Here is a 12,964-nt window from a genome sequence, read left to right as displayed (position 1 = left end):
TCCCTTTTCTGTTTACCAGAGTTCTGCTCTACAATACCCCCCACTCCTAGACTCATTCCATAGCACTAGAGGGATCCGTCCTTCCTGTGTCCCCCCACACGGCTGTCAGAATTATTCCTGTGTTGTCAGTTCTTTAGCACAGGTGTCTGGATGAACAGGTGTCGTCTCACCCCGACATGCGGGGTCTAGGCTAGCCGAAAGTCCTCGCTGTTCCGACTAGTCCTCAGGAATAGTCCTGAAGGATCTTCAGTGGTGGTGGTTGCTTATTTATTTCTTCCACATGAGAGAGAGAATAAGAGACAGGCATGGGCCCAGCAGGTGGTATGGTGGTTAAGGCACTGGACTCCCACAGGGATGACCATGGTTCGTGTCCTGGACCCAACAACTTGAAAATCATGCCAGGCACATGTTTGTGCATGCGTGCAAGCCCAAAATCCCCGGAGGAGAATAGAGAAGGGATCGTGGCATGGCCATCCCAGGGAGGTGATTTCTCACTTTCCTTCTCACTGTCTCTCCATCCGTATCCGGTGAGCACATGTGCCCTATGGCAAAAATACCTAAAAAATAAATTGAAATGTTAACAAATATAAAAAGAGAAGTAGGCGCCCTCAACTGCGCCTTCACACCATGGTCCACCGGAGCCTCCCTCACCCCCTGATCACGGGCACTTACGGTCCCAGGACATGAACCTCAGACTTCCCCGTGTTGATCCAGCTGTGCTATAGCTGCACCCGTGCCCAGCCCGGATCTGCAGTCTGACTGTTGTACAAACCTCTGCTAACGCATCTGCGCTTTCTCCCTGAAGCTCTCCGGGAGGCCAACGTGGACTGTCTGACCTTAGGACAATACATGCAGCCCACGAGGCGCCACCTTAAGGTACAGAGATCTTGACTTGCCCCATGTTTTGGTCATTTGAATGGAATCGTCCTGTCCAAGACACTCCAGCTGTTACTGTAATGTCTCACATGTATTTTTAAGTCCCAGTTTCCACCTCATCCTCTGCACAAGGCAGCTGGGCTGGCACTTACCTGCTGGCCCTCCAATGGCACAACTCCTGTGAACCTACAGAAAGGAGTCTCCCAGCTGGAGAACTAACTACTCATGCACTTAGTGACCACGTGACTTGTTCAGAGCTAGAGAGCTAGGTGTGGAGTCAGGCTAGTCTTTCTATGTCTCTGTTCGAGACTTGTCTTGAGCCATGATCCTGGGCCACAAACGGTGCCAAGCAGGAGATATGAGATGAGTAAGATAGCCTTGTCCCCAAGAATCTTGGCCCAGCAAGTGGCATAGAGGTTAAGGTGCTGGATCCTGCATGGCTAGGTACATGGTTCAAGTCCTGGACCTGGTGGCTTGAGAATCATGCTGCATACCCCAGATCCCAAGAGGAGAATAGAAGGGATTGATGCATGGCCATTCCCACCCCCAAGGGTAATTTCTCTCTCCCCCTACCCCGTATCTGGCGAGCACACACACCCTATAGCAAAAACTTAAAAATCTTATAGGCATAACTACTTTTTAAATTCAATTATATTATTATTATTTCAGTTTGCTGTAGGATACATGCGCATGCATGAGAGAGGGGAAAAGAGAGTAGCCACCAGGCCTGGCCCTCAGAACCATGGCCGGTCACGTGGCTGGCCATCAGCTGGCTCTAGCATAACTAATTGATTATACCTGTCAACCAATGAAAAAATTCAGATAATCTCTACGGACAATCTCACGATCTCGCCCCATTCTTTGGGGTAGCTAACGTAGTACAAAATTGATCTGGATTTCCTCAGTTCTCTCATTGTCTGTAATTATGTTCTGACAGATTGCCCAGCAAGTAACCAGCAGATACATAGTTGTGAGGGGGAGAAGGGAGACGGGGTGGGCTTGGATAAGTGAAGTGAAAACCGTTCTGAATACCTGGGTGTAGACTCTCTGTAGAGCAGAATGACTTGGGAGGATTCTAGAGCCTGATCAGAAGTAATGATTTAAATCTAGGTTGAGGAGTATATTACTCCCGAGAAGTTCAAATGCTGGGAGAAAGTAGGAAATGAGCTTGGATTTCATTACACTGCCAGCGGCCCTTTGGTGCGGTCTTCATACAAAGCAGGTACGTCTGAACGCCGGGGAGGGGTTCATTTAGGCCAGTGACTTCCCATGGTAAGTTTGACCCACGTCCCCGGGGCTCTCGAACAAATCCTCGTAGATGTGGCTGTCTTCAGGGGTAGGGATAGAGTGGGTTTTGTGTGACAGTTCTGACCCTGCTCCAGCCAGCTTTCCGTGGGCCGTGCACGGGCCTGCATTTTGAGCCTTAGGGTGTTGGGACTGTGTACGGAGGAGGGCATCGGTCCTGCTCGTGTACCTACGGTGACGTCGGGAAGTCCGTCAGGCTCCTCGGACTCCTCCGGCGCTGAGTTCTGTCGCTAAGTGCTGAGCCCTGCTGTAACAGCGAGACTGCGTGGAACCCTGTGGCCTGAGAAGTGAACGCGCCCCCTAAGGAGCTAACTTACTGCACGGCGCAACCCCCAGGGTGCAGAAAGCCCAGTATAATGAGGAGCTCTTGCTTCCTTGGAGGGGAATAAGCTACAGAGTTCATCAGATAGGTCTGCAATGATCTGATCTAAAGACCAGGTCCAGGTGCTCCTGAGATGGGCGTGGCCAACGGCAGTACATTGTCAGCGATGATGATAGACAGGGTGCTGAGTGGGGCAGGCGGGCAGGAGCAGACCCAGAGCTACTGGAGGTCACCCTTCATGATACTGGGGTACCAGAATAATAGATCCGTAGTGATAAACAGCTGTTAAAAAGGATAATGACTAATTATCAGTGTTGGGGCTGAAGAAAGAAGGGATGTTTAGTTTTGAAAAATATTGCTGGGGCTGGGGACCAGCAGATGGCGTAATGGTTATGTCACTGGACTCCCACATAGTTGACCATGGTTTGAGTCCCCAACCCAGCGACTTAAAACTCATGCCAGATGTGTGTGCACCTGTGCCCAAAATCCTGTGGAGAATGAAGGAGAAGGGATTGTGGCATGGCCATCTTCCCTCAGGGGAGTGATTTCTGTCTCTGTCTCTCTGTCTCTCTCTCTGGTAAGCACACACACCCTATAGCAAAAAGTCTCTCTTAAAAAAAGTGATATATTGCCACCATGGTGGTTAAGGTGCTGGACTCCCACATAGCCAACCATAGTTCAAGTCCTGCACCCAGCACCTTAAAAATCATGCTGGGCATGAGTGTGTATGCCCAAAATCCCAGGAGAAAAATGAAGAAGGGATTGGCCATTCTCCTTTGGGGGTGATTTCTCACTTTCCCTCTCTGTGTGTCTCTCTCTCTGTAAAAGTATAATTCTGAAATAAGTATCTGTTGTTTACTTTTTTCTTTTTAGAGATTTTTGCTATAGGGCATGTACACTCACCAGAGAGACAGAGACAGAAGGCCAAGAAAATCACCTCCCGGGGGAATGGCTATGCCACAGTCTCCTCTATTCTCCTCTTGGGATTGTGGGCACACACACACACACACACACACACACATGCCCGATGTGAATTTTAAGCCGCCAGGTCCAGGACTCGAAACCTAGTCAACTAGGAAGGAGTCTAGCAACGTAACCATTACACCATGTGCTGGTTCCTGTTTACTTTAAATGAATACTAATGTGTTTTCATTTTTCCTAAATAGGTGAATTTTTCCTGAAAAATCTAGTGTCTAAAAGAAAAACAAAAGCCCTCTAAAACTTAGACGAGACCTCCATGATCACAGAGATTTTCAGATTTGATCCCAGCTGATGACAGAGGTGACGCCGTGGGCCTCGACTTCAGTGGCTGTGCCCCACTTTTCCTGCTTTAAGAATGTCAATAAACTGTACATATTTCATGAAGTTACTCAGCTGGCTTTTGGAATACCATCTCTGTTCCAATAAACAGTTGCTTGCGGTGATATAAAGCATCTTTGTTAGAGTTTGCTGTTAACAGTCTCACGTTAAATTACATGAAAAACTTCTAAGGGCTGGCAGGTGGTGTGGTGGTAGAGGTGCTGGACTCCCACATGGCTGATCACGGTTCAGGTCCTGGACCTGGAGGCTTGCTTTCTTAATTCCCCCCCTCCTCTCTATCTGGTGAAATTAAAAAAAAAAAAAAAAAAAGGATAATAAAACTAAATAAATAATTTGTTAAAAAACAATTCCCAGGGCTGGCAGGTGGCATGGTGGTTAAGGGACTTCCACATGTCATAGGGCATGTGCGCTCCCTGTAGAGACAAGAGAGACGGAAAGTGAGAAATCACCCCTTGGGGGGGATGGCCATGCTGCAATCCATTCTCCTCTCAAGATTTTGGGTATACACACACACACATGCCCAGTGTGATTTTCAAGCCACTGGGGGTGGGACTCAAACTGCAGTCAACCATGTGGGAATCCAGAGCCTTCACCACCACGCCATCTGCTGACCCCATCCTTTTTTTTTTTTTTAATAGTTGTTTTGCTGTTGGGTGCAAGCACTTGCCAGACAGAGAGAAAACGAAAAATCATCCCTCAGGGGGAATGGCCATGCCACAATCCCTTCTCCTCTGTCTCCTCATGGGATTTTGGGCATGCATGTACACATGCCCGTCGTGAGTTTCAAGCCTCCAGGAATGGACTCAAACTGTGGCTGACCACGTGGGAGTCCAGCAACTTAACCACTGTGCCACCTGCTTGCCCCTCTTCTACCTTTTAATCCATCTATATATACTTTTTAAAAAAATAATACTTGTCAGAGAGAACATGTGCGCATAAGAGAAGAGACAGATATTAAGAGCCCTTGAGGGGCCGGCAGGTGGCGTGGTGGTTAAGGGTGTTGGACTCCCACATGGACGACCGCAGATGGAGCTCCAGACCTGGTGGCTTGCTTTCTCACTCTCCCCTCTTTCTCTTGCTCTCATTCTCACTCTGTCCCTGTCTGGTCAAATTTAAATAAATAAACTTTTTAATTTTAATAAAGAGCCCTTGAATGGAGTAGAAAAGGGAGAAAGTTGCCATACTCCTCTCCATTTCTCTGCCTCCTCAGGATTCCGGGCATGCATGCACACGCCCAGGATGTTCAGTTCCTGGGGCCAGCACTTGGACCCCAGCTGGCTGTGTGGGACCCGACTTTCACACAGTGCTTCATTACTCTGCTATGGGGGCAACCTTCATCTTATTTCACACACAATTACTTACCAATTCTAGGTATTGAAGCATCCTGCCATTTAATGCAATTGCCGAATTCCACCTGCTTTAGCAAGGCATTTTGTGTTTGTCATCTCTTTTTTTTTTTTTTTTTGGAGAGATTTTCACTGTAGGGCGCGTGTGCTCGCCAGACAGACAGAGAGAGACATAGAGACAGAAAGCGAGAAATCCCCCCCCCGGGGGGGATGGTCACGCCGCAATCCCTTCTCCTCCATTCTCCTCTCGGGATCTTGGGCAGGCACACACACGCGCCCGGTGTGAGTTTTAAGCCACTGGGTCCGGGACGTGAACCGGTTGACTACGTAGGAGTCCAGCGACATAGCCATTATGCTAACTGCTGGTTCCCATTTCTCCATCTTCTCATTGACCTGCTGAATCTCCAAAGGATGGGACCTCTCTGTTTAGCACTGACTGCACACTCTCAGCAGAGCACAGGCATGAAATGGACCTCGGGCATATTTCAGTCATGATCAAATGCAAGCAAAAATGACAATTTCAAATATAAAAGCCAACGAAAGACATAAGAGACAAGCAAATACACAAAAACTCTTGTTTTAGAATGGTGCTATATGCGGTGTGTAATGTCTACTCCAAGTTTATATACGAGATGACATTGGTTTCCTTATTTCATTTTTAAAAATTACAGGTAAACATAGAAATAAAAATGCAAATCAAAGTAACAAATATTTTTGGCCTTTGAACTACGAAAATAACGACCAGAGGAAAACCGAGAAATACAAGGGCAAGAAATAGACCATACGTACTACTGACATTCCCTTTACACTGAATAAACCACAAAAATCATTTTCACCACAGTTAGAGAAACCGGGAAAAAACAGCGATCATCTCCTTGAGCTAAAAAGTAATTAAAACAAAGTAACAAAGACATATTAACCAGACCATTCTTATAAAGTCTATTCAGCATGGGAATCTCAGGGCTTCAAAACACGTATTTACTGACAAACTGATCACTGGGGAACTGAAGAGAGCGTTTTCCTTTATATGTGTTACTAAAAGGCTGACTATGAACAATTAGTGAATTAAAAACAACTGAAGTTTAATTTTTATTTTATAAAAACGGGTATCATGAAAACCACATAATTACTTTCCACTTAGCCAACCACTGAGCTAATATTATAAAAATAGGTAAAAAATAGTCTAGACTCATAATTACCATGTGCTAATATCCATAGAGCTAGTATATATATTTAATGATTAAAAAAATAATTTTGTTTCCTTAAAAACACTTGGTTCGTTTATCATGTAATCTCAGATAGAGATCTGCTATGCTGAAGTACCAAAAAGAAAAACAAAAATCACAAATAAAAATGGCAATGTCTATACTTTAGGTTTCTTGCTAGGTGGGTCCTGAAGACTGAACTTGGGAATTTCACCAGAAGCAGCATATGGAATTCTCTTAGAAGATACCTTTTTGCCAATTGTTTCAATCTGGAAAACAAAAGATTTGAAAAGAGAACTGTTAATAATTATTAAGAACTCAGGGCTGGCAGGCGGCATGGTGGTTAAGGGCGCTGGACTCCCACATGACCGACTGTGGTTTGAGTCCTGGACATGGCGGCTTGCTTTCTCAATTTCTCTCTCTCTCTCTCTCTCTCTCTTGTTCTGTCCCTGTCTGGTCAAATTAAAAATAAATAAATAAATAAATAGATAAAGTTAAATAATTCTTTAAGAAATTATTAAGAACTCTATAGTGTAGTAAAATAAAGAAGAAATCATTTTATATATTTATATATACCACAATCTCTTCTCCATTCTCCTCTCGGGATTCTGGGCATGCACACACACGCTCCCAGTGGCTCACCAGGTCAAGGACTCAAAACATGCTGTCGGCCATGTGGGATCCAGTCGCCTTAAGCACCACACTACCGACTCACGCCCTCTTCACTTGTACATGGTATTACCCACCTACCACAAAGGGTCGTGGTAAGGATTAAATTAGATAAATATGGGGGCCAGCAGGTGGCATGGTGGTTAAGGGCGCAGGACTCCCACATGGCCAACCATAGTTCTAGTCTTGGACCTGGTAGCTGGCTCTTTCTCTCTCTCTCTCTCTCTCTCTCTCTCTCGCTTTGTCCCTCTCTGGTCAAAATAACATAAAATAAACAGTTAAATGAAATAATTCTTTAAAAAAATTTAGATAAATATTAAGTGTTTAGAATATAATAAATTAACCTTTGACAAATGTGTCCATTTTTATTTTCCATATACTAAATAATAACTCTTATACTTAAAGGTTCTATTTATTTAATTTCATAAGTTTACCTTCTTTCCATAGCAGATATATTACTTATTAAGTTTTTAATTAAAAATAAGTATTTAATTCTAACCTATACTACAAAGAGATGCTTTACATTAATCAGTTGTTTCATTTAGTGACTTACAAATTCTCTTTATTTACTGAGTCCATTCCTAATCTCTTTGCTTGTTTGTTAGTTTTCAAGTTTGCTATAGGGCACGTGTGCTCACCAGAGAGAGACAGAGAGAAGGAAGGTGAGAAACCACCCCTAGGGAGGATGGCCACACCGCAATCTCTTCTCCTCCATTCTCTTCTCAGGAGTTTGGGCCTGCACACACATGTGCCCAGCATGTTTCTCAAGTGGCTGGATCCAGGACTCGAACCATGGCAGCCCTAACCAGCACGCCACCTGCTGGCCCCTAGATCACAAATATAGAAAGGGGGAGGAGGAGTTACGAAAATCCCAGACAGACTTCCCAGAGAACTGACGTGTACCTGAGTTACATTACTGCCAAATGAGAAAACATGAAAATTTCAAAACCTACATACTGGGTTAAAAAAGCAAATGACCAAACAAATTAAAAAACAGGGTCACGGTTACCTGGAAGCCAATGGTTTGGAGTTCGCTGTGGAGCCCATCCAGGACACGTCGTCCATCAAATATAAATGCTGGCTTCAGCATTTTCTTATGAATGCGTTCATAGTCCAGTTCCTATGAAGACATACCAAAGGAGCCATGGGGACACGCGGGAACACGGGCCATGCCGACCGACACGACAATGCCTCTAGAATTTCCTTGCCATCCTCTCTGTCCCCTTACCTTGAACATGTCCCACTCGGTACAAATGACAACAGCATGGGCCCCATCACAAGCATCGTACGGATCCTTAGAGATGGTCACGAGTCGGGACACTAAGCCACAGAACAATCACCAGAAACAGGGAGTTACTTGAAATTGTGTACTTTTTTTGGGAGAGGATTTTGCTACAGGGCGTGTGCGCTCACCAGAAAGACAGAGAGAAACAGAGAGACGGAAAGCAAGAAATCACCCCCCAGGAGATGGCCACGCCGCAATCCCTTCTCCTCCATTCTTCTCTTGGGATCTTGGGCACGCACGCACACGAACCCGGCATGAGATTAGCCACCGGGTCTGGGACTCAAACCACAGTCGACTACATGGGAGTCCAATGACATAGCCATTACACTAACTGCTGGTCCCCCCAAATTGTGTATTTTAACACTAGGATTGCAAGACGAGTTGGGATCTGGTAGAAGTGTGAATGGGGGTGATGGTGAGGGGAAGAGAGTGCCCCCAAACCTTGGCCCAGAGGCTTTTCCTTGGCCACTGGGGCTTTGTGGAATATGCTGGGAAAAAAAGTCACCGGACTAACCCAAAACTGATGACTTCAAATCAAAACTGATGACATAATACCTGAGAGTAATTCTGGAGAAATGAGGTTGAAAAAGAGAACCTGTCAGTGATGTAGTAACAACCCATGGTCAACAGGTGGCGTGGTGGTTAAGGGGCTAGACTCCCACATGGCCAACACAGTTTGAGTCCTGGACCCAGTGGCTTGGGTATCAAACTCTGTGTGTGTGTGTGTGTGTGTGTGTGTGTGTGTGTGTATCCAAAATCCCAAGAGAACAATGAAGGAAAAGGGATTGCGGTGTGGCCATCCCTCCAAGGGGATGATTTCTCACTTTCCTTCTCTCTGTCTATTTCTCTCTGGCGAGTACACATGCCCTAGGGCAAAAACCTAAAAAAGAAAAGAAAAACAAAAAACACTGAACAGCCCAAGGTTTCCAGAGAACACACAAGTTCTAGGGGGCTAGACTCAGACGGAATCATGAACTCGAAGGCTTACCTTGGTCATCTTCTGAAACGCCTGGATGAGAAAGATCCACAACTATTTGTTCCCTGGGTACTTTCGGATCATAGATGTGGAGGTGTGCACCTTCGTCCATCAGATATTTGCTAATATATATACTAGAGGATTCTCTGAAGGACAAAGAAAAATACAGTATCGCTAAGCTTTAAATTATCCCAGGGAGTTTAAAATACAGGGAAGGTTCTTTTTTGGAAGCCGACTGAGCGGTGCGAATATGGTTATTTTTATTCTTCAACTATATATAAATGTATTTCATGCACCTATCCACCTATCAAAACATCAGGATAAGTAGCTACCATACTCTGGAAGGGGTTCAAATATTTCCAAGAACTGATACCTCGTATCACCGGTGTCCTTCTTGAATGCAAACCCCAAGATAGCAATCTTCTTGTCTGTGACTGTGTTAAACAGACAGTCTATGATGCGGGACGCGAACCTTCTCCTCTGGTAGTCATTCATGTCTATGACCTGAAATGACAGACAATTGCGCAGTGATGGTTAGGAGCTGCAGCCTTGGACAGACATTACTATTTTTTTTCTTTTTTTGGAGAGGTTTTTACTATAGGGCGCATGCGCTTGCCAGAAAGACAGAGAGACAGAAAATGAGAAATCACCCCCCAGGGGGGATGGCCACGCCGCAATCCCTTCTCTTCCGTTCTCCTCTCGGGATCTTGGGCACCCACGCACGCACATGCGCCAGGTGTGAGTTTAAGCCACCGGGTCCGGGACTCGAGCCACGGTCGACTACATGGGAGTCTAGCAACATAGCCATTACACCAACGGCTGGTCCCGAAAATTCTTATTTTCATTTGGTTGGACTTCGATACACTAGGTTGGGATGGGTACAAAGACGGGCCGCTAAGTTTTGACTCTGAAAGCACTGGCAGTCCAGCTATCAAGGGATAGCCTGAACGGGGACATGGAGGGCAGTGTTCTCCTTAGCCAGCGTCTCCAACTCCTGCAGAAGCAAGTGCTACACAGTTAAACCCCCAAGGACTCCCTGGTGCACTGGAGCCACACAGCTCACTGAAGTTCAGTTTACACAGGAAGAAACAGGGAAGCAGCAAGTGCAGAGATCCAGTTACCTCTGAGTAGACGGTTAACACCACCACCTTGACAAGGTTTTAACTAAATGTTCTAAGAGCATCTGATCGTGTAATTCAGGTTGGTGACCAGCTGTGCATAAGAAAAGAAACTTTTGGGCCCAGCAGGTGGCGTGGTGATTAAGGTACTGGACTCCCACACGGTCAACTTCAGTGTGAGTCCCAGACCTGGCGGCTTGCTTTCTCACTTTACTTCTCTCTTTCTCTAAAAATGAAACCAAGTTTAAAAATAATACTAATAACAGGGACCAGAAGATGGCATAATGATTACATCGCTGGGCTCCCATATAGTCGACTATAGTTCAAGTCTCGGACCTGGTGGCTTAAACCTCATAAATCACACACCTGTGTGTGTGCATGCTCAAAGTCCTGAGAGGAGAATGGAGAAGGGATTGCAGGGTGGCCACCAGATTGGGAGGGAGATTTCTCTCTGTCTGTCTCTCTCTGGCGAGTGCACGCGCCCTATAGCAAAAATCTGTCTAAAAATAATTATAAAACAAATAATATAAATAATTCTTTTTAAAAAAAGAAGATAAACTTTTTTGTTGTTGTTTTTGTCATAGGATATAAATATGCTTGCTAGAGAGAGACAGAGAGAAATCACACCCCATCTAGAACGGCCACGCTGAAATCCCTTCTCCTCCATTCTCCTCTCAGGATCTCGGACACACACGTGCGTGCGCATCCCTGGCATGATTTTTCAAGCCGCCGGGTCCAGGACTCAAACCACGTAGTAGGTCATGCACCTGAACTTCCACACCACCTCCTGGATCAAGAAAAGAAACTTGCATTTTGTAAAGCAATAAGCTCCTAAGGCCCATCTCAAACCTCTTAAGAGCTTAGGAAAGGAGCCCAAAGTGCTGGAAAACCAAGCCTTGATCTGCATTTTTCACACAACGTACGGTGAGATAAAGCCACCAAGCTAGATGAAGAGAAATGACATAAGGAGTATATGTTTTCCATTTAAAAAAAAAAAAAAGTGCATTCCCTGAGCTTTCTTCCCAGATCTGTTGGCTGAAATCTGACAATGTCTGAGCTCGGGGGAAGATATTTGGGAAAGGTACACGCACCAGCTAGTACCTTGGGAAGACAACGTGATGTCTCCCAGTGTCCGTTCCCTCGTCTAAAAATAGCGGATGACAAGGTGAGACAGGACCAAATGAGCTGCCGCGTGCGCAGGGCCCCAGAGAGCGCCCCCTGCAGCGTAGTGTCCGGGAAACACGCGTTCTACTTCCCAGAGCTCAGTAAGTGATTCCAGTTTGCGAAGCGTTTCTAATGGTAGCTCTGGGACTCTGAAAGGGAGGAAACCAGTTTCTACAGATGCAAACCGTGCGAGTACATTACAGCACAGCTAGTTCCTTTATTTCGATTGTATGCCTTTCAAATTAGGGGAGAATTGTAATGAAGGGCACTAGTTGTTGCTTTACTCTGGGAATAAATTTAGTTATAAAAACAGGGAAAAAAAAAATGCTGGTTTGTCAGAAATTTCCATCCCAGCTGAGAAGCAGAAAAGGCAAATTAAAAACATGGAAGTCCAATCAGTAAACCTAAAATAAACAAATGAAATATAAATATGGTTGAGTGCCAGGAATAAATAAACTCCATCCGAAACATTTCAGAGAAAGGGAGATAAGTTTAATTAGCAGCTAATCAGAAATGAGTGTCTACAGAGATGAGTACCTGCTGCCAGTAACGAGCGACTTCAGGCAAATTCAGAGCCTCACAGAGATAGACCAGATTCAAGACATCTTTCTGGAAGCAGCTCCCGCCAAAACCTGCAGGAAGAAAAAAATGATAATACTTTCATATGTAAGAACCAGACAATGAACCAGGTGACAAACTTTTCTTTTTTTAAAGATTTATTTATTTATTTTTATTTATTCATTCATTCATTTACTTTTATTTATTTATTTATTTTAATTTGACCAGAGAGACACACAGAGAAAGAGAGAGATAGAAAGTGAAAAAGCAAGCCACCAGGTCCGGGACTTGAACCATGGTCGACCATGTGGGAGTATCCAGCGCCTTAAGCACCACGCTACCTGCTTGTCCCCCAAACTTTTATATACTAAATTAGAGGGGCTATTTAAAATTATTTTCAAATTGCCAGAGGGTAGATGTGTGGCCAGAGACAGAGGGGGAGAAGCACCCTCCACACCACAATCCCTTCTCCTCCATTTCTCCGGCCTGCGGGATTTTGCGGCACTCACAAACGTGGACCCAGTGTGCTTCTCAAGGCTGGGACTTAAACCAGTGGCCACATGTGATCTGGCTCCCTTAACCACTGGGCTACAGGACAGGCCCCCTAGTAAAAGTCAGATGTTGGAGAGTTAATGGGTTTATAAACTATGTAAAATTTACAGGCAACTAATTGACTCTGTAATTTCCACATAATTTTCTTTCTTTCTTCCTTCCTTCCTTCCTTCCTTCCTTCCTTTCTTTTTTGGAGAAGTTCTTGCTATAGGGCACGTGTGTTCGCCAGAAAGACAGAGAGAGACAAAGAGACAGAAAGCGAGAAATC

At 45.1% G+C, this 12,964-nt stretch overlaps 2 protein-coding genes across 4 annotated transcripts in view; one reads left to right on the top strand and one right to left on the bottom strand.

The window, feature by feature from the left end:
• Positions 1-3,927, top strand: part of LIAS (lipoic acid synthetase) — a 17,642-nt gene extending 13,715 nt beyond the window's left edge. Inside the window, exons 6-8 of the mRNA XM_027768580.1 lie at positions 806-876; positions 1,987-2,098; positions 3,670-3,927. Coding sequence (XP_027624381.1) covers positions 806-876; positions 1,987-2,098; positions 3,670-3,722 — 236 coding nt within the window. The 3' untranslated portion in view covers positions 3,723-3,927. The remainder of the gene's footprint in view (positions 1-805; positions 877-1,986; positions 2,099-3,669) is intronic.
• A 1,803-nt stretch (positions 3,928-5,730) lies between these two features.
• UGDH (UDP-glucose 6-dehydrogenase) overlaps positions 5,731-12,964 on the bottom strand; it is a 21,937-nt gene continuing 14,703 nt past the window's right edge. For all 3 annotated transcript variants that reach the window (XM_006169238.3, XM_006169237.3, XM_006169239.3), the window contains 6 exons: positions 12,124-12,218; positions 9,678-9,808; positions 9,317-9,450; positions 8,272-8,363; positions 8,053-8,163; positions 5,731-6,643 (listed from right to left, as the gene is read on the bottom strand). In XM_006169238.3, coding sequence (XP_006169300.1) covers positions 6,533-6,643; positions 8,053-8,163; positions 8,272-8,363; positions 9,317-9,450; positions 9,678-9,808; positions 12,124-12,218 — 674 coding nt within the window. In that variant the 3' untranslated portion in view covers positions 5,731-6,532. The remainder of the gene's footprint in view (positions 6,644-8,052; positions 8,164-8,271; positions 8,364-9,316; positions 9,451-9,677; positions 9,809-12,123; positions 12,219-12,964) is intronic.

The sequence above is a fragment of the Tupaia chinensis genome, unplaced genomic scaffold (genome assembly GCF_000334495.1).
Source record: "Tupaia chinensis unplaced genomic scaffold, TupChi_1.0 Scaffold146907_1, whole genome shotgun sequence".
In the NCBI taxonomy this organism is placed as follows: Eukaryota; Metazoa; Chordata; class Mammalia; order Scandentia; family Tupaiidae; genus Tupaia; species Tupaia belangeri.
Note: the sequence above shows the minus strand (reverse complement) of the source record. Positions and strands in the feature narration are given on the sequence as shown.